This window comes from Amia ocellicauda, chromosome 1 (assembly GCF_036373705.1).
Source record: "Amia ocellicauda isolate fAmiCal2 chromosome 1, fAmiCal2.hap1, whole genome shotgun sequence".
Taxonomy (NCBI): Eukaryota; Metazoa; Chordata; class Actinopteri; order Amiiformes; family Amiidae; genus Amia; species Amia ocellicauda.
Window position 1 is genome coordinate 1,270,662 of NC_089850.1, and position 23,744 is coordinate 1,294,405.

The following is a 23,744-nucleotide window of genomic DNA, read 5'->3' on the forward strand; positions in this document are numbered from 1 at the left end:
ATCTCCAGCCTGCACTCAGTATATATGTAAACACACACACACACACGCACGGACGAACACACATACTTGATCATTGTATTTATTCAAGCTTTACATTCACTTTTTCTTTAAATAATGCGTTTGATATTGTCTGTAACTCTGGAAATGTATTGTGTAGTAGTAGATTATATTGATTATATTGTTTATTTCTCTTTCCATTTCTTTTAATTTCATCTATGTTCAGGGTATCTGGGCACATATGTTTTACACCGCCTCTTGGTGAGAAGGCCTCTTCTAAAACAGTTGAGATCTCTAGACATTTCTCATTATTACTAAGTTGCTCCGTGTGAAGAAATTACTTGTTTAATAGTTTCTCTTTTATTTATTTTTCTTTCTTTCTTTTATTTATTTATTTATCTATTTATTCATTTTGTCTCCCTAAGGACCCTGGTTTATTTTTCATTCTTTATATATGTTGTTATTTCTTATTATTTTAACATTATTTTAACAAGATGCTCCTAATACAAGCTGTTTGGGGTGAATGACTTGTGCCTCTTAAACTACCCACAGCCCCCACCGCTTCTATAGAACGCTATCACTCATCACATTCCGCTATAAAGGGGCCCAGTCACATCACCTCAAATGTAAACAGAGCCCGTTCTCAAATTGTAAACAGACCCCCCCTGTCTTCAGTACCCCGTCAACTCCGCCCCCAAATATACGAATTCTTCAAATCAAACTCTATCCTGCCCTAGCATTCTGTTTGCCTTTTTTATTGCTTCCCCACATTCCCCACAATTAATATTAATCATTGTCCTAAACCACTTTTTGCAGTAGCGTACTAATTAAAATTATAAAAATTAAATTAAATGCTCAATAGGTGGCTTTACTGAGGAGGTAAGTATAGCCTAAATTATAGTACAGTATGAAGTTTTTGGAGCTGCTGAATTGTACATTTGGAATTAAAATTAATTTGAGAAAAAAACAGGTCAGTTCCACAATTACAGTTTCAGGTATAGAGCTTTTTAGATTTCCTTCTATGTAAATTATAAAAACATCCACAGGAATATAGTCGGACAAGCCATTTTTTCTATTTCAGTTAAAATATAACATAATATAATATAATATAATATATCTATTTAAGTTGAAAAACAACTGTCATTTCATCCTGACCTCTGAATAACAATGCTGTGTGCAGCATTTAGTGAAGGCCTTACCAAAGCGTGATGTCATCATAGTTGATTGCATGGGTGACTGCTTCATGATGATGGGGAGGGCTGAGGGGAGAAACTGATCTTGGAGCTTGAGCTTAATCAATTTCATGGCAATGGAAAACTCTAGACGGTCCATTTTTCCATCCTTGTTCATGTCTGCTAGGGCCCTGTGTGTACAACAGAAAGATAGCTCTCATGATAACACCACAACAACACTGCTTCACAAATAACTGCAATTAATGATACAGCTGTACCTAGGCCTAATTACTAATCAACATGATATACTTATTGAGCAATACCTGTACCTAATAACAAATTAATGTAATATATTACATTATATTATAATATATTGAAAATCAGGTGCAAATCCATTGTGATCAATCTCAACAATCAACTAGATAATGTTTTCAGGGTGAGTTTTGCCAAATTTACAACAAGCATATGCTTGCATAGTTGTTTGTCTGAGCCCCATATTGCCCATGTTAGATCCTGTCCTAGTCTTATTAACAGACACTGTATGCAAAAGATGCTTTCGTTTCATTTGATTAATCATCGTTCCTGTGTGACCACTGTAACCAAGCTCTAAAATGCAAATGTTCAACTTTTTTCAAAACGCATAGACAGCACTTCGCTTATTTCATGTTCCCATAGCTGAAAAATTTAATAAAAGCATGCAAGATATTGGGAGGTTATTATGCATGTTACAGAGAACAACACCCTCGCATGTTTTGATCGTATCAGCATTTTTGTTTTGTTTGCGATCGACACATCTAACAGGAAATGGAGCAAAAGAAAGGGTGCAACAACAACAATTAACAATAATAATAATAATAACATCCAAAAACCTGAATAAATCCTTATTAGTGTTCCATGGTATACAGGAGTATGGCCAATTGGTTGGCATGGGGTGGCAGCTTCCACTCTTGAAATTATCTGTGCCATCCAACTTGCCACCCCAGGTAAGTTCCAAGAAAAATTAAAACCCTGTAAATGTACTCATTGTTTATGATTTGAATATTACTGGAAGTAGACTACTGGTCTAAAGTTTTAGAACACCTCCATTTGTGGGGTTTTTATTGAAATTTTACGCAGTTTAATGTCTCAATGTACTCTGAAATTAGAGCATAGAACACAAACAACTGGAAATTAAAAATAAATTATGGAATCGTTTTGTTTAACAAAATTTTATCTAAATTTTGTACTCAAAGTAGCCACCTTTTGCAGATATAATAGCCAAACACACTCATGGCATTCTTTCTACAATGGAAACCAAATATTGTTCAGAAAGTTCATCACAACACTGTTGCACAAGTTCCCACAAATGGGGTTTAAGTCTGGAGACTGTGCTGGCCATTCCATGATTTGAAGCCTACCATCTTGTTCTTTTCTTCTAAGGTAGTTCTGACATAGCCTGGAGGTATGTTTTGGGTCAGTATCTTGCTGTAGGATGAACCCCTGACCAACTAGGCATATACCAGAGGGTATTGACTACTACAGCATTTTGCAGCGCGATGCGTTTTGGTTCAGGGTGCCACTCACTCTTCGCAAGTTGCCGACTCTGGATCCAGCAAAAGAGCCCCAGACCATCACACTTCCTCCTGAACTGTACACAGTATTCCAGATGAGGTATCACTAGTGCATTGTACAGTCTTAACATTACTTCCCTTGTTTTAAATTCTACACTTTTGACAATATACCCTAGCATTTTTTTGCCTTTTTGATTGCTTCTCCACATAGTGGGGAACTTCTTTAGGTTCTGTTCCTCCCATAGTGTAATTATAGTGGAAAGTTATGTTACCTGCATGGAATACCTTGCACTTTTTAATTATATTTACTTATCAATATTACATTTAAGATTAAACAAAATGTTTATAATTGCTGTTTGCCATTACAACAATAAGTGCAGGATATATTATGGAAAGTGATACCTCCTTTGGGGAAAGACAAAAAAGAAAGAAAGACTCACCATATCTCAGCTAGGACTGAAGCAGGGAGGCCAGACTTCAGGAAGAATTTGCAAGCTTGATCTCCTGTAGGTACCGGGGGGGGAGGGGTTGGACAGTGAAACTCTGTACTTCCAGATTCAACTCAGAGAGCTACCATATTGCAACAGGGAACATTTCAATAAAACAATAAGCCACATCACTGCATAGGACAGACGACAAAGCTAAACCTACTTTGACTTTGCTTTAAATTTCCCTGTCAAATACCGCTTAACTGCTGTGGCAAGAGTACCCACTATCCAGTATAGGTTTCATTCAGTATACATTTTCATGTACACTAGGGGGGTGGGGGTCTACAACATTTCATCACAGACATTTCATCCCTGTCAATTCATCATCAATTTGCATATTCACTTACAAATCCAGAGTCTGGGTGGGATTGCTTATTGTTTTGATTTCCACTTGTGCCATTTGCTTTTTATGTTTAAAAAAGTAATACAAAATGTAACAAAGGAAAATATAGATTATGTATTTTTGTTTTATATCACATATTGCTTGTGATTATTAAAGAGTTCATTAGGATATTAGTAGCTCTTACATTGATTTATTAACCTTGTGTTTCTAAGTTTCTCAGACTTTGTTATTTTCATACCAGCACTTGTGTTCTTTAAAAAATAAAATATGTATTTCAAATTTTTTGTTTAATAAAATAATATTTATTAACTTAATTGAATAAATGGTCATATTCTGTGCAGAATGAGGAAAGTCTGTGTGATGTGAACACACACCATGTAAACAAGACAACAGAGTGATGCATTAGAGTTATCAATAAAAAGGGGTGACATTAAAGAGTTTAAAAACCAACAACAACTGCCATGGGTAACTGTAGGATTTAATACAAGTCTGTTTTAGAATCGTAGGACATCAAGAAGTATTAAATCTAAATCAAAAAAGTCGAGTCCCTGACCTCCTTCCAGCGATTACTCAAGACATCATTTCACAGTACTTGTAATTTAGTAATTTACTCTCCTGTAAGATTGCACTTATACAATGTTTTGTCATATTTCTTACTTTGCATCACTAGCACTCATACTGTTTATTTTAATTTCTCCTCTGCCCCCACAGTATTGAAAATGTACGCTCTCTTTTTGATATTAAAAGCAATGACTGTCAGTGATACCAGTTTGTAAATACTTTAAGCAGAGGCTTGCCACAATGCTCATTTCAATGACATAATACTATTAATAAAACAGTCAGAAGCATCTTTACAACAAACAATTTACGTGATTTGAACATAATTTATATAAATCAAACAAAACTAAAAAGTCACTTCTGAGCAGTCACTTCTGAGTCGCTCCCTAGATTATATTTATCAATTAACAAAATGCAAAGTGAGTGAACAGAAGAAAAATCTACATGAAATCCATATTTGGTGTGACCACCCTTTGCCTTCAAAACAGCATCAATTCTTCTAGGTACACTTGTACACAGTTTTTGAAGGAACTCGGCAGGTAAATTCTTGGAAAACTAACAACAGTTCTGTGGATTTAGGCAGCCTCAGTTGCTTCCCTCTCTTCATGTAATCCCAGACAGACTCGATGATACCGAGATCAGGGCTCTGTGGGGGCTTGTTCTGCTTGTTCTTCTTTACAGTGAAGATGACTTTCGCTGTATGTTTGGGGTTGTTGTCATGCTGCAGAATACACTTGGGGCCAATCAGATGCCTCCCTGATGGTATTGCATAATTGATAAGTATCTACCTGTACTTCTCAGCATTGAGGGACCATTAATTTGGACCAAATCCCCAACTCCATTTTCAGAAATGCAGCCCCAAACTTGCAAGGAACCTCCACCATGCTTCACTGTTGCCTGCAGACACTCACTCGTGTACCACTCTCCAGCCCTTCGGCGAACAAACTGCCAAATATTTTTTCTGCACCCCAGTTCCTGTGTTTTCATGCATAGTTGAGTTGCTTGGCCTTGTTTCCAAGTCGGAGGTATGGCTTTTTGGCCGCAAGTCTTCCATGAAGGCTGTTCTGACCACACTTCTACGGACAGTAGATGGGTGTACCAAGGTCCCACTGTTTTCTGCCAATTCTGAGCTGATGGCACTGCTGGACATCTTCCGATTACGAAGGGAAGTAAGCATGATGCGTCTTTCATCTGCTGCAGTAAGTTTCCATGGCCGACCACTGCGTCTACGGTCCTCAACGTTGCCCGTTTCTTTGTGCTTCTTCAAAAGAGCTTGGACAGCACATCTGGAAACCCCTGTCTGCCTTGAAATGTCTGCCTGGGAGAGACCTTGCTGATTGCAGTATAACTACCTTGTGACTTGTTGCTGTGCTCAGTCTTGCCATGGTGTATGACTTTTGAAAGGAAACGGATTTCAGCAACCTCACCTTGTTAGAGTTTGGCTGTTCCTCACCCAATTTATTCCATATTGAATTGATGATCATTAGCACCCATTTGGTATAATTGTTTAATCATACACCTGACTATATGCCTACAAAATCCCTGACTTTGTGCAAGTGTACTTAGAAGAATTGATGCTGTTTTGAAGGCAAAGGGTGGTCACACCAAATATTAATTTGATGTAGATTTTTCTTCTGTTCACTCACTTTGCATTTCATTAATTCATAAATATAATCTATTAACGTCTATTTTTGAAAGCATTCTTACTTTACAGCATTTTTTCACACCTGCCTAAAAGTTTGGCACAGTACTGTACACTACCAGTGACACCCCCATTTTTCCAGTTTTTATTGATATTTAAGCAGTTCAAGTCCAGTGAATAACCTGAAATGTACAAAAGTAAGCAGTAAACTGCCAGAGGTTAAAAAAAAAGTTTAGGTTACCAAAAACTGAAAAATAATGTACATTTCAGAGTTATATACTTTGTAACTTACTACACCCTCTTAAGCATTATTTGGCAGTGTTACGCACAGCTCCTGTGCATAGAAGTATTATTTTAAGTTCTATCAAACATAGAGAAGTTCAGATCCAATTATGTAAAATCATTGTGATTAGTACACTGTAAACAAAGTTTTCCATCTTGACATTTTGAGCTCTCTATGGACGTGTGTTGCTTCTACCAAAATGTGGATGGTCTTGTTTTGATCAGTAGACTGTCTGGTTCCAGAATATGTCATAATTGACAATATTTTCTGCGATTTTGTATTCCTACACAGACCAATTATCCCCCCACCCCCCCATTTCAGAATGCGGAGGGGGTATATAAAAAAAAAATCACATCAGACAATGTTTCACATCATAAAGAGAAGCACATGGATTTGGTGCCCTTTTAAGGGTACCAGAGGGGTTTGTCAGGGATTAAATTTTGTTAAACAAAACTATTCCATTATTATTATTTTTTAACTCCAATTGTTTATTTGTTCTATGCTTTAATTTCAGATTAAATTGGACAAATGGAGGAGTTTGACCAGTAGTGTACATATGTATGTATGAATGATATTTGAATATGATATTTACAATATGTATATACAAATGTATTTTAGTCTATGAAAATGACCACATGTTTTAGTAACATTTTAGTCATAAAAGTACTTATTTTATTTTAAGTTAAGCATAATTTTATGTGCAAAAATCTGAGCACCTATTTCTTGCATTGAGTCCTACAGTGCATCTGGAAAGTATTCACAGCGCTTTACTTTTTCCACATTTTGTTATGTTACAGCCTTATTCCAAATTGGATTAAATTAATAATTTCCCTCAAAATTCTACAAACAATACCCCATAATGACAACGTGAAAGAAGTTTGTTTGAAATCTTTGCAAATGTATTAAAAAAAAAAAAATGTACATAAGTATTCACAGCTTTTGCTCAATACTTTGTTGAAGCACCGTTGGCACCAATTACAGCCTTAAGTCTTTTTGAGTATGATGCTACAAGCTTGGCACACCTATTTTTGGGCAGTTTCTCCCATTCTTCTTTGCAGGACCTCTCAAGCTCCATCAGGTTGGATGGGGAGCGTCGGTGCACAGCCATTTTCAGATATCTCCAGAGATATTCAATCGGGTTCAAGTCTGGGCTCTGGCTGGGCCACTCAAGGACATTCACAGAGTTGTCCTATAGCCACTCCTTTGTTATCTTGGCTGTGTGCTTAGGGTTGTTGTCCTGTTGGAAGATGAGCCTTCGCCCCAGTCTGAGGTCCAGAGCGCTCTGGTTTTCTGTACATTGCTGCATTCATCTTTCCCTCGATCCTGACTAGTCTCCCAGTTCCTGCCGCAGGAAAACATCCCCACAGCATGATGCTGCCACCACCATGCTTCACTGTAGGGATGGTATTGTCCAGGTGATGAGTGGTGCCTGATTTCCTCCAGACATGAGTTCAATCTTTGTTTCATCAGACCAGAGAATTATGTCCTTCAGGTGCCTTTTGGCAAACTCCAGGCAGGCTGTCATGTGCCTTTTACTGAGGAGTGGCTTCCGTCTGGCCACTCTACCATACAGGCCTGATTGGTGGAGTGCTGCAGAGATGGTTGTTCTTCTGGAAGGTTCTCCTCTCTCCACAGAGACAAGCTGGATCTCTGTCAGAGTGACCATCGGGTTCTTGGTCACCTCCCTGACTAAGGCCCTTTTCCCTCAATCACTCAGTTTAGCCAGGCGGCCAGCTCTAGGAAGAGTCCTGGTGGTTCCAAACTTCTTCCATTTACGGATGATGGAGGCCACTGTGCTCATTGGGACCTTCCATGCTGCAGACATTTTTCTGTACCCTTCCCCAGATCTGTGCCTCGATACAATCCTGTCTCGGAGGTCTACAGAAAATTCCTTGGACTTCATGGCTTGGTTTGTGCTCTGACATGCACTGGTAACTGTGGGACCTTATATAGACAGGTGTGTGCCTTTCCAAATCATGTCCAATCAACTGAATTTACCACAGGTGGACTCCAATCAAGTTGTAGAAACATTTCAAGGATGATCAGTGGAAACAGGATGCACCTGAGCTCAATTTTGAGTGTCATGGCAAAGGCTGTGAATACTTATGTACATGTGCTTTTTTATTTTTTTATTTTTAATACATTTGCAAAGATTTCAAACAAACTTCTTTCACGTTGTCATTATGAGGTATTGTTTGTAGAATTTTGAGGAAAATAATGAAATTAATCCAATATGGAATAAGGCTTTAACATTACAAAATGTGGAAAGCGTGAAGCGCTTTGAATACTTTCCAGATGCACTGTATACCCTTCAAAATGCATTGCCCCCAATGGCACCACCACCACAAGCTGGAACTTTCTCCTACATTCCAGAAACATGTTATGAGTTAAAAAATAAACATACTTTTTTTTGATTAAACATAAAATTACAGCCCTACTCTTACCTGAGACATATCCCATGGTCGGCTGGAGACTGTCAAACTGTTGATCATGTTTTTCCCTCTCCTCTGGAGTGATGGCCCAAATGCTGCGTCCACCTAGTAAAAGAGAGGAGGATTTTAATCATTATTGTTATGTATCTGCCTCATATTTTTTGTTTTAAAGCTTTTCCCAAATTACTGTTCAATTAATCTAGTTGAGTTCAATTGCACTCTTTCCCTAGAAAGATTCCAACACAAGGTAATTTTCTTAGAGAATACAACATCAGCAGTGTAAGATAAAGACACCCAAAACTGTTGCACACACCTCAACCTGTCATAAAACAAAACAGTATGCATATACTTCGGATAATAACTAGTTTATTACTTTGTTTTTACATTAGCCTGGTGTCCTGGTATCGGGATAGTGCTCCCTGATAGACTTTTTCTCAATATGAAGTGCAAGTAAATTATTAATAATTAAAAACAGAGCCTCTGTAGCTACCTAAAAATATAAATATATGTAACTCATTGCGGTTTACTTTAGCTCTCAATACAAAAAGGTAAGTTAATAATTAATTAATGAATAAGTGAACAGCAGCATAGTCAATGAATAATACCTACAAATAATAGTGCACTCTCAATTTTCAGAAAATAACATATCCAAATGGGACAGTTCCCCCTTCTACACTATCTCTGCAGAGCACTCCAAGACTAATAGCAATCACCAGTCAACATGTCACCAGCCTTACACCTAATACAAAAATAATTAGCATACATGATCAAACAGGTGACTGATCAATGCATTGACCCAAATACCTTGCTTTGCAAGACTGAATTCCAAGGAAAGTTAGAAACTTGCTGAGCTGATCAGGACAGGCAGACAAGCTCTATATAAGGTGCAAATCTGCTAATAAAATAAATAATAAGAACATAAGAGAGTTTACAAATGAGAGGAGGCCATTCAACCCATTGTGCTCGTTTGGTGTCCATTAATAACTAAGTGATCCAAGGATCCTATCCAGTCTATTTTAAAATGTTCCCAAATTTTCAGCTTCAACCACATCGCTGGGGAGTTTGTTCCAAGATTGTGACAACTCTGTGTGAAGAAGTCTCTCCCGTTTTCCATCTTGAATGCCTTGAAGCCCAATTTCCATTGTGTCCCCGGGTCCGTGTGTCCCTGCTGATCTGGAAAAGCTCCTCTGGTTTGATGTGGTCGAGGCCTTTCATGATTTTGAAGACTTGAATCAAGTCCCCACGTAGTCTCCTCTTGGGTTGGCCATGCACCAGGACCCGGAGCCGGAGCAGAGCTGGACTCAGGCACATCAGAGCGTTCTGGAGCCTGAAGCCAGAACTGAGGTCATGGAGCTGCTCCACTCTCTCCCCCTTCGATTAAACTCTCCCAGATATTATAAGTTTCCTTAAATTACAAAAAATCTATAACTTCATAGCTATTGTTTGGGGTTTAAAATACAATTAATTCTCAATCCAGCTATTAGTACATATTACATTATTTTGTATTAATAGTAATTGTATGACACCTTCACTTTCTCATTCTATTGAAGAAGTGATTGTATAATCTCAGGGCACATCTCTCATGAACCACTTGCAAAAGAAGTATAGTCCTAATTTTACAGCCATCTGTTATCTGAAATATCCTGAGATATCCATGAAATATCCATGTTCAAAAGTTGTTTGCCAGGCAGTTAAGGTCACATACAGGAGTCATGCCCCCTGCACCTTGTTTGCCACTTTTAAGATATGAAAATACCAGACCCCTGGTGGGGGGGACTGCTAAATGTCAACCTAGAGGGGGTGTTGGCAATTAGACGATGAGGGGGGGTTGAGGGCAAATTGTACAATGATAAAAAAATTATTGACATATTCAATAGATTACAGTACTTAAAATAACTGGACATCTGGGAGATGGGGTTGAGGTCAGGGCTCTGTGCAGGCCAGTCAAGTTCTTCCACACCAATCTCAACAAACTATTTCTGTATGGACCTAACTTTGTGCACGGGTTGTCATGCTGAAACAGGAAAGGACCTTCCCCAAACTGTTGCCACAAATGTGGAACTGCAAAATCATCTAGAATGTGATTGTAGTCTGTAGCGTTAAGATTTCCCTTCAGTGGTACAAAGGGGCCGAGCCCGGGGACCATTATTCCTCCTCCAAACTTTACAGTTGGTCTATGCATTCGTGCAGGTAGCATTCTCATGGCATCTGCCAAAGCCAGATTCCTCCATTGGACTGCCAGTTGGTGAAGCGTGATTCATCACTCCAGAGATCGTATTTCCACTGCTCCCAGGTCAAATGGTGACAAGCTTTACTCCACTCCAGTCGACACTTGGCATTGCGCATGGAGATCTTAGGCTTGTGCGGCTGCTCGGCCATGGAAACCAATTTCATGAAGCTCCCGACAAACAGTTCTTCTGCTGGTGTTGCTTCCAGAAGCAGTTTGGCACTTGGAAGTGATTGTTGCAACCAACCAAAGACTACATACTTCAGCACTCAACAGTCACATTCTGTGAGCTTGTGTGGCCGACCACTTCGCAGCTGAGATGTTGCTGCTCCTAGATGTTTCCTCTTAACAATAACAGCACTTACAGCTCACCAGGGCAGCTCTAGCAGGGCAGAAATTTGACAAACTGACTTGTTGGAAAGGTAGCATACTATGATGGTGCCATGTTGAAAGTCATTGAGCTCTCAGTAAAGTTAATTCTACTGCCAATGCTTGTCTAAGGAGTTTGCTGTGTGGCTTGATTTTACAGTGATTCTCAAAAGTATTCACCCCTCTTGGACTTTTCCACATGTCATTGTGTTACAACATGATGAGTTTTTGCCACTGATCAACACCGAAAATGTCAATAATGTCAAAGTGAAAAATGTTTTCTAAATAAATTACAAATACAAAATAGAAAATAATTGAATGCATAAGTAATCACCCCTTCAGTCAATATTTGGTAGAGGCACCTTACAGCCATGAGTTTATGTGTATAAGTCTTGCACATCTAGACACAGCAATGTTTGCCATTCTTTGCACAATTGCTCAAGCTCCATCAAGCCCTTTGGTGAACAGCAATGTTGAACTCTTTCCACATATTCTCAATCGGATTGAGGTCTGGACTTGACTGGGCCACTCCAGGACATTAACCTTTTTATTTTTAAGCCACTCCAGTGTGGCTTTGGCTGTATGTTTGGGGTCATTGCCCTGCTGGAAGATTAATCTTCTCCCAAGTCGCAGGTCTCTTGCAGACTTCAGCAGGTTTTCTTACAGGATTTCTTTGTAATTTGCTGCATCCATTTTCACAATGCTTCAAGGTAGGGATGGTGTTCTCAGGATGATGTGCGTTGTTAGGCTTGCACCAATGTAGCACTTAGCGTTGAGGCCAAAAAGCTCTAGGTTAGTCTCATCAGACCATAGAATCTTCCTCTACTTGGTCTCAGTGTCTCCCATATGCCAAATACACTAATTAGAAGAGGTGTCCACGTACTGTTGGTCATGTAGTGTACAAATACCAGACAATCCACTAAAATACTGTCCGGCTGGCAACCCTAATTGCCACAGACATCTTTACAATTTTCTACTTTTTCATGTTTGAATGGTTAAACAGATGTTTGTTATTCATATTTTGGTTTTGTTAAACAGTTATTTACATATAACAAGTAAAAAAGGAAACAATATAAATAATGATCGCATCATAGTTTGCACTGTTTTCAGTGGCTCTAGAGCTGGAGCTGGTTAAAAGCAGCTGGAGCTGGAGCAGCAGTATTCCAGATGAGGTATCACTAGTGCATTGTACAGTCTTAACATTACTGTCCTTGTTCTAAATTATTATTATTAAATTCTACACTTTTGACAATATACCCTAACATTCTGTTTGCCTTTTTTATTGCTTCCCCACATTGTTTGGACCGAGAAAGTGAGGAGCCCACATAGACTCCTAGGTCTTGCTCATGCATTACTTCATCTAGTTCTATTCTAGTTACCTGCATGTAATACCTTGCACTTGTCCACATTGAATTTCATCTGCCAGGTGTCAGCCCACAACTGAATATTATCCAAGCTTCAGAATGCTTTGTAACCAGCACTTCCAGTAACAGAGGAGACTTTTCAACAGGAGACAGGCCCGGGAAGTAAAGTCACAGACACCGAAGTCTGTTCGTTTATCTTCATTTAGTTTCAGTTTCAGTTTCAGGGCCGTCACGAACCTAGATGATATTTTCTTGACAAATGTCCCGGGACAGTTCCGAGACACGGGAAGCAATAATTCATAAGGTATTCTTTATAATTAGGGAAACAATATTTCATCCAGACATGGAAGCGCTGGTACCAAAGACACAACACACACTATACTGATAATAACGTGTTATATAGTTTCGGTTAGTTAATTAAAGTCTGAGCAGAGAAATCATAATAAGAGCAGAGAAATCCTAATAAGAACAAGTCTTAACTAATAACTTACTGGAAAGTTTCTTATATTTTCTAACAGTTTACAGTGGGTATGTACAATACATAGGGGGCAATTTTACCCCAACACTTTGAATAACCTGTGCTGCCAAGATTGTATCTGCAGAGCCACTAAAATAGGTGGCTCGGCAGATACAATCTCGGCAGCACAGGTTATTCAAATATATAATAATAATAATAATAATAATATAGGAATATATGATGTAGAAAATCACGTGTTTCAGCAATCAACATGAATATAACTCTTTCACAATGACTAAAGTTATTACAAAACCCAGATTGTCGGTTATATAATATTCAGTATAGCCTACTGCATAAACTGCGGCAGTTGGAGAAGTATTAATAACATATTAATTTTGAGGAGTTTACAGCTGAAACTACTGAATATTTGAAAGAATAAATATTTGAATTAATGCATTTCATTAAAATATTTAGTCATATCAATATGCAACCAATACTTTTCAGTTTTTTTATTTGTAGTTTATTAGAAAAAGATCATAGATTAAAAACAAATAAATCCCCAACATCAACATTATGTCGATCAGTGACACAAAATCCCAAATAAACACGGTTTTGATCCAAATTGTAACATTACAAAATGTCCAAAAGTCCTTGGGGGGGGGGGGGGGTGAATACGCTGGCAATCCACTGTGTGCATGTGTGTGTGTGTGTATACATTATTATTTTTAACAACTTGAACAGTATTTATATTTTGGGTGCAGCTTTCCTGTTTTCACTGCATCACCTTTTAAATAAAGATAAACAGTTGAGGTCAGTACTTTTAGTGGGGTATGTTTCCCACAGTGTTATTCTTCTCCTTGATTATTGCACTCACTTTCTGCTACTTTGGAATAGACTAATGTACAACAAGTGACCCTAGGGGTGGCTTTCCCCAGTTATATTAAGAGGAATGCTTTGTACCCAGCTCTGAAATTAATCTAATAATAACAAATTCTGAATTACAATTATATGTAATTTATTTTATTTCTCTAGTGCACCTCAGATACATCTGTATGATGTACTCTAGTGTGCAAAAACACAGCTACAGTGAAGACAGCGTTTCCCCTACCATTATACTGGGGGCTGAGCACGTAAAAAAAAAAAAAAAAATCAAACACCAAAAAATACTTTTAAAGTACACCCCCCACTCTCGTTCACGACTACCCTGCTCTTGTTCGTTGTCACATCCCCTGACCCCTATTCGATTCACTCTTTGCCCCCACCAAATTATATTAATAGAAGTCTGAATTTTATTATTAATACTAACTATTCTAATTATATAAATATTACTATCAAAATCATGATCATCATTAGCTTAGTATACTGTAATCTCCAAAGGTAATTTTAACTTAACTAAATGAAAAAAACATGAACATATCACTAAATAAAATAAATTATTTCTCAAGTTATTAAGCGATACTTTTTCAATGAGTGACATCACTCAGCACCCCATCAATTTCCAAAACAAACAAAAATAGTCTTTCTTTTGTGCTGGTTTGTGCTGTATTTCTTTTAATCAGTGCAATTAGTTTATTTGAAATTCATTTTTTAATTATCAGCGATGCCGTCACCTACAGTGAGGGAAAAAAGTATTTGATCCCCTGCTGATTTTGTACGTTTGCCCACTGACAAAGAAATGATCAGTCTACAATTTTAATGGTAGGTGTATTTTAACAGTGAGAGACAGAATAACAACAAAAAAATCCAGAAAAACGCATTTCAAAAAAGTTATAAATTGATTTGCATGTTAATGAGGGAAATAAGTATTTGACCCCTTCGACTTAGTACTTGGTGGCAAAACCCTTGTTGGCAATCACAGAGGTCAGACGTTTCTTGTAGTTGGCCACCAGGTTTGCACACATCTCAGGAGGGATTTTGTCCCACTCCACTTTGCAAAACCATCCCCAAGTTATTAAGGTTTCGAGGCCGACGTTTGGCAACTCGAACCTTCAACTCCCTCCACAGATTTTCTATGGGATTAAGGTCTGGAGACTGGCTAGGCCACTCCAGGACCTTAATGTGCTTCTTCTTGAGCCAATCCTTTGTTGCCTTGGCTGTGTGTTTTGGGTCATTGTCATGCTGGAATACCCATCCACGACCCATTTCCAATGCCCTGGCTGAGGGAAGGAGGTTCTCACCCAAGATTTGACGGTACATGGCCCCATCCATCGTCCCTTTGATGCGGTGCAGTTGTCCTGTCCCCTTAGCAGAAAAACACCCCCAAAGCATAATGTTTCCACCTCCATGTTTGACGGTGGGGATGGTGTTCTTGGAGTCATTCCTCCTCCTCCAAACACGGCGAGTTGAGTAGATGCCAAAGAGCTCGATTTTGGTCTCATCTGACCACAACACTTTCACCCAGTTCTCCTCTGAATCATTCAGATGTTCATTGGCAAACTTCAGACAGGCCTGTACATGTGCTTTCTTGAGCAGGGGGACCTTGCGGGCGCTGCAGGATTTCAGTCCTTTACGGCGTAGTGTGTTACCAATTGTTTTCTTGGTGACTATGGTCCCAGCTGCCTTGAGATCATTAACAAGATCCTCCCGTGTAGTTCTGGGCCGATTCCTCACCGTTCTCATGATCATTGAAACTCCACGAGGTGAGATCTTGCATGGAGCCCCAGACCGAGGGAGACTGACAGTTATTTTGTGTTTCTTCCATTTGTGAATAATCGCACCAACTGTTGTCACCTTCTAACCGAGCTGCTTGGCGATGGTCTTGTAGCCCATTAAAGCCTTGTGAAGGTCTACAATCTTGTCCCTGACATCCTTGGATAGCTCTTTGGTCTTGGTCATGGTGGAGAGTTTGGAATCTGATTGATTGATTGCTTCTGTGGACAGGTGTCTTTTATACAGGTAACGAGCTGAGATTAGGAGCACTCCCTTTAAGAGAGTCTCAGCTCGTTACCTGTATAAAAGACACCTGGGAGCCAGAAATCTTGCTGATTGATAGGGGATCAAATACTTATTTCCCTCATTAACATGCAAATCAATTTATAACTTTTTTGAAATGTGTTTTTCTGGATTTTGTTGTTGTTATTCTGTCTCTCACTGTTAAAATACACCTACCATTAAAATTATAGACTGATCATTTCTTTGTCAGTGGGCAAACGTACAAAATCAGCAGGGGATCAAATACTTTTTTCCCTCACTGTAGCACCCCATCAAACTACAAATCGATTCAAAGTGGTGTAATTTGTTTGTGCTTCATTTATGATGGTTTGTAACGCAAAAATCATTGTTTGTGCCGGCATGGATCTTGAGATATTAAACATAATATTTTAATCACGTAGAAGTGGTCTCTATCCTTTATGCTATGTTTGTGCTGATTTGTGCTGTAAAATGCATAGGCTATTTTGGCCATATGGGGCTTCAAAGGCATATTCTTCATCTAAAGAATTCTGCCTGTACAGTGCACTGCAATTCCACAACAGGGTTCTTTAGTTAGCTGCCGACAGAAAAGCAGGACCACCAAGCAATGTTTTGGTTTAATATTAATTAAACAAGTCATCAAATCAATGCATTCACTTTTCCATGTCTCATTTTATTGCCTTAAGCCTAAACCCCGACTACAAAACTGCAAACACATACCGGAAACCATGACAACATGAATACCTTTTCAGTTCAGAAATTGTTACATGTTATCAACAGGTTGACCACTGCATTTTGGGTACACGGAAGTAGGCTACCCCTCATCTGAACCAATTAAAATGGAAAAGCTATTTTTTTTGCACCAGACACCAGTTACCCAGGGCAACGTCTTACTAGACAGTCAATCCTGTTCATGCATTTTAAGTGATTTCATAATTATTGCTTTAAAAACTTGTTCTTTATTTAATAAAACATTGAGCCATGTATCCTAATAAAACAGTGGGCAGCATAACACATAGATGTGATAGTGAAATAAGCTGATTCAGTAAGTAAATCAATCAAATGACATATGATTATAATACAATATTATAAGCTATGCCACAGCATGCATTACTACAGCTGTTTCAGATTTTTTTGTATTATTATTACGGCATTAGCGACAATGTAGAGTCAAGTTAAGTTAAGTTAAGTAATTGAAATTAATACAGTGAGCAGCCCTCTACAAAGTGAATACAAGGGTTCACATTTACACAAAGTTACCATAAAGTTAGGAATGCACATATAAAGTAAGTCATTTTTCATTGCTTTCTCTCACAATGCAAAAGCTAAGCACATTTTTGCAAAATAGTAAACAACTCTCTACAGAAAAACACAAAACTCAGTTGAGTAAATTGACTTATTCCAGTAATCTGACGTATTCCAGGTTTGAAGGGAATGTCCTACTGAGAGACTGAAGGAACTGAACATTTTCACCCTGGAACAGAGGAGACTACGTGGGGACTTGATTCAAATCTTCAAAATCATGAAAGGCATCGACCACATCAAACCAGAGGAGCTTTTCCAGATCAGTAGGGACACACGGACAAAAAACAATCAACTAGGATATAAATAACAGTAACTGAGGTGGAGCATGACACCACAGCACAACCCAGCACGAACACAGCACAAACGATTGGACATTTATATTTATATTCTGAACACATGGGGTACATACTTCACAGAGGTTGATATGTGACACCAAAAGGCTGTCTGTGGTGTCTGTGAGATTGACACAGGTGTGTAAGCCAATAAACTCAGCTTTCAAACGATATGTGGTTTCGGCGGATAGACAAGGACGAATGCGTTACCATAGGTTACAGTGGGTTACAGTGTCTTTACACGCAGCTCCAGTTATAGACCGGCTGGTGACGCAATCTGCAAGGCAGCATCAGAGTGTGTTTTTTAGAAAGACAGAATACTCAGGTGGATCTGTAAGTATTATTATGTGCTTATTTGTATTATTTCAGCTACAGTTTTGATTGGCCACTTGGGTATGTATTTGGACACAACCTAGACAACTCTCACAAAAGCCCTCATACAGTGGGTTCTGTTTGTCCTATCAACACAAAAATTCGTACAGTTGTAAGCGAGATGCCATTGACGGGATATGAGAAGATTCAGAGAGCTATACATAGAGGTGCCTTTTTTAGGTGATTTAGGTGATATATTAATTTGAAAATTAAAACAATAAAAGTTTACTTTTTCTGCACTTTATCTTGTCTTATGTGTATTGTGTTACTCCAAGCTATGCATACATTTCCTTTCAAATAATACCATCCATATGCATGCGATGCAAATATTTATGAGTTATGGGCTTTTGAAATTTGGCCAGTCCTTATAGGATGAAATTCCCATTCTGTATGCTTAAGAGGTTAAAGCACTAAAGGGATTGGCACCTCCCTACTTAAAATATTTTCTTGTCGAATACAATCCAGTCGGCCATTGAGATCCCAGGAAGCTGGTTATTTAGACATCCTTAAAATAAGCAGGAAAATCGCAGGTTGCAGAGCATTTTGTTATAGGGCCCTGAAACTGTGGAAGGACCTTCCAGCCTATAAAAGAGATGCCCCCTCTGTCTTAGCCTTCTGTTGTTCTGGCCATTATAACCCATAGTGCCACCGGTGTGCCATGGACATGATATTAACAATTATATTGTCCTGTATTTTTTGATCAACACCTTCTTTTTTGTCTTCCAGCAATAGCCCCATCTGAGGGTCTGACAAGCACCTTGACCAACCACCACTCCGGAAGCCCGACGAGGCACAACCCACCCCAGAGGGCTGATCAGTTACCTGACCATGGGCTAAAAGTGCACCCACAACTAAAGGACTGATATGTCATCACCACCCGAGGGCTGTTGATGTTACAACCAAAATGTATGCCCACTATTGTAAAGTAATATATATTTATTATGCTTTCTGTTTAAGTCTAGACTTCTCCCACCCACAGACATATTTTTATAAATGGTTCTTTTCTTTATGTATTATGCACTGCTCTCGATAATTTTGTTATGAATAGGTTTACGATTTCATAAGAGCAGTACACCTCTATACATTGCTTAATACCCTCTTGCTTTATTGAGGTTTATTAAATATATACCTAAATGTAAATCAAAAAGCACTGTGTAAAGAATAAATAAGAAATTACTGCCGAAATAAACAAAATACATAATTCCTAAAAAATCTTTAACCTACCTACAGATAGCAAATTTCATGCCCTTCATGATTTTGAAGACTTGAATGAAGTACCCACATAGTCTCCTCTGTTCCAGGGTGAAAAGGTTCAGCTCCCTCAGTCTCTCCAAGTAGGACATTCCCTTCAGACCTGGAATAAGTCTGGTTGCTCTCCTCTGAACTGCCTCTAGAGCAGCGATATTTTTCTTGAAATGTGGAGCCCAGAACTGTACACAGTATTCCACATGAGCTCTAACTAGTGCATTGTACAGTCTTAACATTACTGCCCTCGTTTTACATTCAAAACTTTTCACAATATAACCTAATATTCCGTTTGCCTTTTTAATTATTCCATTCCTCCCAAAGTGTAATTATAGTGGACATTTTTGATACCTGCATGTAATACCTTGCACGTGTCCACATTGAATTTCATCTGCCAGGTGCCACAACTGAATATTATCTAAGTCCCTTTGAATAACGAGTGCTGCCGAGATTCTATCTAATGAGCCACCTATTTTAGTATCATCTGCAAATTTGACAAGTTTGCCAGCTATCTCAGATCATTATCATACAGTGCATCCGGAATGTTTTCAAAGCGCTTCACTTTTTCCACATTTTGTTATGTTACAGCCTTATTCCAAAATGGATTAAATTCATTATTTTCCTCAAAATTCTACAAACAATACCCCATAATGACAACGTGAAGGAAGTTTGTTTGAAATCTTTGCAAATTTATTAAAAAAATAAAAAACAAAAAAAGCACATGTACACAAGTATTCACAGCCTTTGCTCAATACTTTGTTGTAGCACCTTTGGCACCAATTACAGCCTCTTTTTGAGTATGATGGTACAAGCTTGGTACACCTATTTTTGGGCAGTTTCTCCCATTCTTTTTTGCAGGACCTCTCAAGCTCCATCAGGTTGGATGGGGAGCGTCGGTGCACAGCCATTTTCTTTAGATGAAGATGAACCCTCGCCGCAGTCTGAGGTCCAGAATGCTCTGGAGCAGGTTTTCATCAAAGATGTCTCTGTACATTGCTGCATTCACCTTTCCCTAGTCTCCCAGTTTCTGAAGAACATCCCCACAGCATGATGCTGCCACCACCATGCTTCACTGTAGGGATGGTATTGGCCAGGTGATGAGTGGTGCCTGATTTCCTCCAGACATGAGTTCAATCTTTGTTTCATCAGACCAGAGAATTTTGTTTCTCACGGTCTGAGAGTCCTTCAGGTGCCTTTTGGCAAACTCCAGGCGGGCTGTCATGTGCCTTTTACTGAGGAGTGGCTTCCGTCTGGCCACTCTACCATACAGGCCTGATTGGTGGAGTGCTGCAGAGATGGTTGTTCTTCTGGAAGGTTCTCCTCTCTCCACAGAGACACGCTGGATCTCTGTCAGAGTGACCAACGGGTTCTTGGTCACCTCCCTGACTAAGGCCCTTCTCCCCCGATCGCTCAGTTTGGCCGGGCGGCCAGCTCTAGGAAGAGTCCTGGTGGTTCCAAACTTCTTCCATTTATGAATGATGCAGAACACTGTGCTCATTGCGACCTTCCATGCTGCAGACATTTTTCTGTACCCTTCCCCAGATCTGTGCCTCGATACAATCCTGTCTCGGAGGTCTACAGACAATTCCTTGGACTTCATGGCTTGGTTTGTGCTCTGACATGCACTGTTAACTGTGGGACCTTATATAGACAGGTGTGTGCCTTTCCAAACCATGTCCAATCTGAATTTACCACAGGTGGACTACAATCAAGTTGTAGAAACATCTCAAGGATGATCAGTGGAAACAGGATGCACCTGAGCTCCATTTTGAGTGTCATATGGCAAAGGCTGTGAATACTTATGTACATGTGCTTTTTTGTTCTTTATTTTTAATACATTTGCAAAGATTTCAAACAAACTTCTTTCACGTTGTCATTATGGGGTATTGTTTGCAGAATTTTGAGGAAAATAATGAATTTAATCCATTTTGGAATAAGGCTGTAACATAAAAAAATTTGGAAAAAGTGAAGCGCTGTGAATACTTTCCGGATTCACTGTATAGTAGAAAAAGCAAAGGCCCTAATTCTGATCCCTGTGGAACTCCACTAACAACCTCAGTCCAATTAGAAGCAACTCCTCTTATCGACACCCTCTATTTCCTATACATCACACACAGCTTCCAATTTGAGGATCAGTCTTTGGTGTGGAACCTTATCAAGTTCTTTTTGTGGAGTAGTGGTTAGGGCTCTGGACTCTGGTGTGGAGGGTCATGGGTTCAATCCCAGGTGGAGGATTTACCTAGATTGCTCCATTAAATGCTGAGCTGTATAAATGGATAAAATGTAATAATGTGATGAAAGATTTGAGGTCTTGTCAAATTTAAATACAATAAATGACATATCAGCTCTGCATAAATATTCAAATGTATATGATTATGTATATATATTTCCTTGAATGGAATATATAAAAAATATATATGTAAAACACATGGAACAACTCTTCCCTCCCCTGCACAGCAACTTTTCTCTTTGTCTGGTTCCATGTGCAAAACACGTTGAACCACTCTCTCCCCCACAGTCCTCTTTGCATCCCAGAATGCTTTGCAGAGGAAACGGTGACGTCACCCCCGGTGTTTGGTAACCCTACACTCCAGAGGAAGTAGAGAAGCGAGGACCGAGCCAATCCACATGCACATCCGGGACACTGCCCTCTGCTGATTGGACATTATTCACCTTTTGTTTAGAACTGTATAAAAATGCAAACCCAGAAGAGATCCGTAAGAAAGCTGTTTGAACACGAGTTCACTCTGGTTTTCTTCCGGGCCAGCCTGATTAAAAGACTTCTTTACCATTTGCAACACAACTCCTGCGCTGCAGTTTTCATCAGTTTAAGAGGGTTTCTTCAGATGGCGTAGTCGGCAGGATCCATCTCAATACACAAAACATCTCTAGTCCAAAGGTGAGTATATTTATTTACCACCTAATATTTAGGGACTGTGCAGTGAAATGTTTGTGTAAGGAGAGGTATCGAATCTAAAACTTGTGAACCCGACAAGAAGCGGACAGAGTTGTGTGCGTGTTAAAGAAGTCTAGACAGATCTGAGGGGAAGTTGTTTAAGACTCGAGCTTTGACCCCATTCGAGCACGGACAGGGAATCCATAACTGTGATTATAGGATCTCTGAAGCGAAGTTGTTGAAGACTTGAGCTTTGGCCACTCAAGCAAGGACAGGGATTGTATAGCGATCTCCTGAGGGGAAGTTTAAGACTCAAGCTTTGACCCCACTTGAGCGAAACAAACAAACAAACAAAAAAATGGCGTTTGCAAAGACACAGGAAAAAGGGGTGGGATCCCGAAGGATCATCCCGAAACCACCGCACATGGTGGAACAAAGAAGAAAAATAATGAATCCGAGAAAGCGATTGTAATAAATTAATAGTCTGTACAGCTGCGCACTCGAACAAAAGCGTATTAACAGAGAGGTCAACACACACGAAACATAGAAGGACTGCGCGATAAAATTTAACAACCCGAGACCGAGTTCAAAGAAGAGAAAGATAAACAGAAAGAAAACGAAATAAATAAAATGAGAAACGCAGCTATAAAGTGTGCCAGCTGGGTGCGTGACTAGATCGCAACGATTTAAACCGCAGAGCCTGGGAATATGAACGCGATCATTACGGTGGATGTGGATTCAGCGCTGCAGCATCGCCTTACAACCCAGGCAAAGGAAAACTTCCAGGGTAACCTAGATTTCCGAGACAAACTAGAAGTATGATCTGACAAATAAACTGCGTTTCAACTTAAAGGCTGTATCGGTGCATGAGGAATCGTGCAACAGAATATATAAGAAGCACATGTATTCCCTTGTTTAAATGTGATTCTGCCATGTTTTCAAAAGGTAAATCAATCGGCTTCGAACCAACATTTTCATGGTAGATTTTTGTGTTTGTCTACATTACATATTTACAGTTGTTTTTAGCCAAACCAGGGAGATACTTCTGCTAAAAGCGTGAAAATGAGAGGCGCGCCCTCAATTTTCTTAGTATCTTAAGAGTCTTCACCCACACAGCACTGCGGCCGGGCAAAATTAAAGGTACAATAGTCTGAATTGAAACAAGTTGCATTTAATATACTGCGGTTTTATCCAAAACACGCATAGGTGTTCAATACAATCATTGAAAAATGTATTCCAATCTGAGAATAAACAAACAAACAAACAAACAAATAATTCAGATTATGCCAAAACGTTAATTACAACGTCAATTCCACACGATAAAATGAAATAAAACTAAAATACAAAGCTGATTAAGTGCTGATACATGTTTGTGTATTGCTTTATATATATATATATATATATATACACTCACCTAAATGATTATTAGGAACACCATACTAATACTGTGTTTGACCCCCTTTCGCCTTCAGAACTGCCTTAATTCTACGTGGCATTGATTCAACAAGGTGCTGAAAGCATTCTTTAGAAATGTTGGCCCATATTGATAGGATCGCATCTTGCAGTTGATGGAGATTTGTGGGATGCACATCCAGGGCACGAAGCTCCCGTTCCACCACATCCCAAAGATGCTCTATTGGGTTGAGATCTGGTGACTGTGGGGGCCAGTTTAGTACAGTGAACTCATTGTCATGTTCAAGAAACCAATTTGAAATGATTCGACCTTTGTGACATGGTGCATTATCCTGCTGGAAGTAGCCATCAGAGGATGGGTACATGGTGGTCATAAAGGGATGGACATG

The 23,744-nt window shown here is 39.1% G+C and overlaps 1 protein-coding gene across 5 annotated transcripts in view; it reads right to left on the reverse strand.

The window, feature by feature from the left end:
- Nucleotides 1–23,744, reverse strand: part of LOC136738487 (intersectin-2) — a 235,780-nt gene that overhangs the window by 174,233 nt on the left and 37,803 nt on the right. For all 5 annotated transcript variants that reach the window (XM_066698568.1, XM_066698407.1, XM_066698655.1 and 2 more), the window contains exons 4-6: nt 8,478–8,570; nt 3,160–3,223; nt 1,197–1,360 (exon numbers count right to left, since the gene is read on the reverse strand). In XM_066698568.1, the coding sequence (XP_066554665.1) occupies nt 1,197–1,360; nt 3,160–3,223; nt 8,478–8,570 (321 nt within the window). The remainder of the gene's footprint in view (nt 1–1,196; nt 1,361–3,159; nt 3,224–8,477; nt 8,571–23,744) is intronic.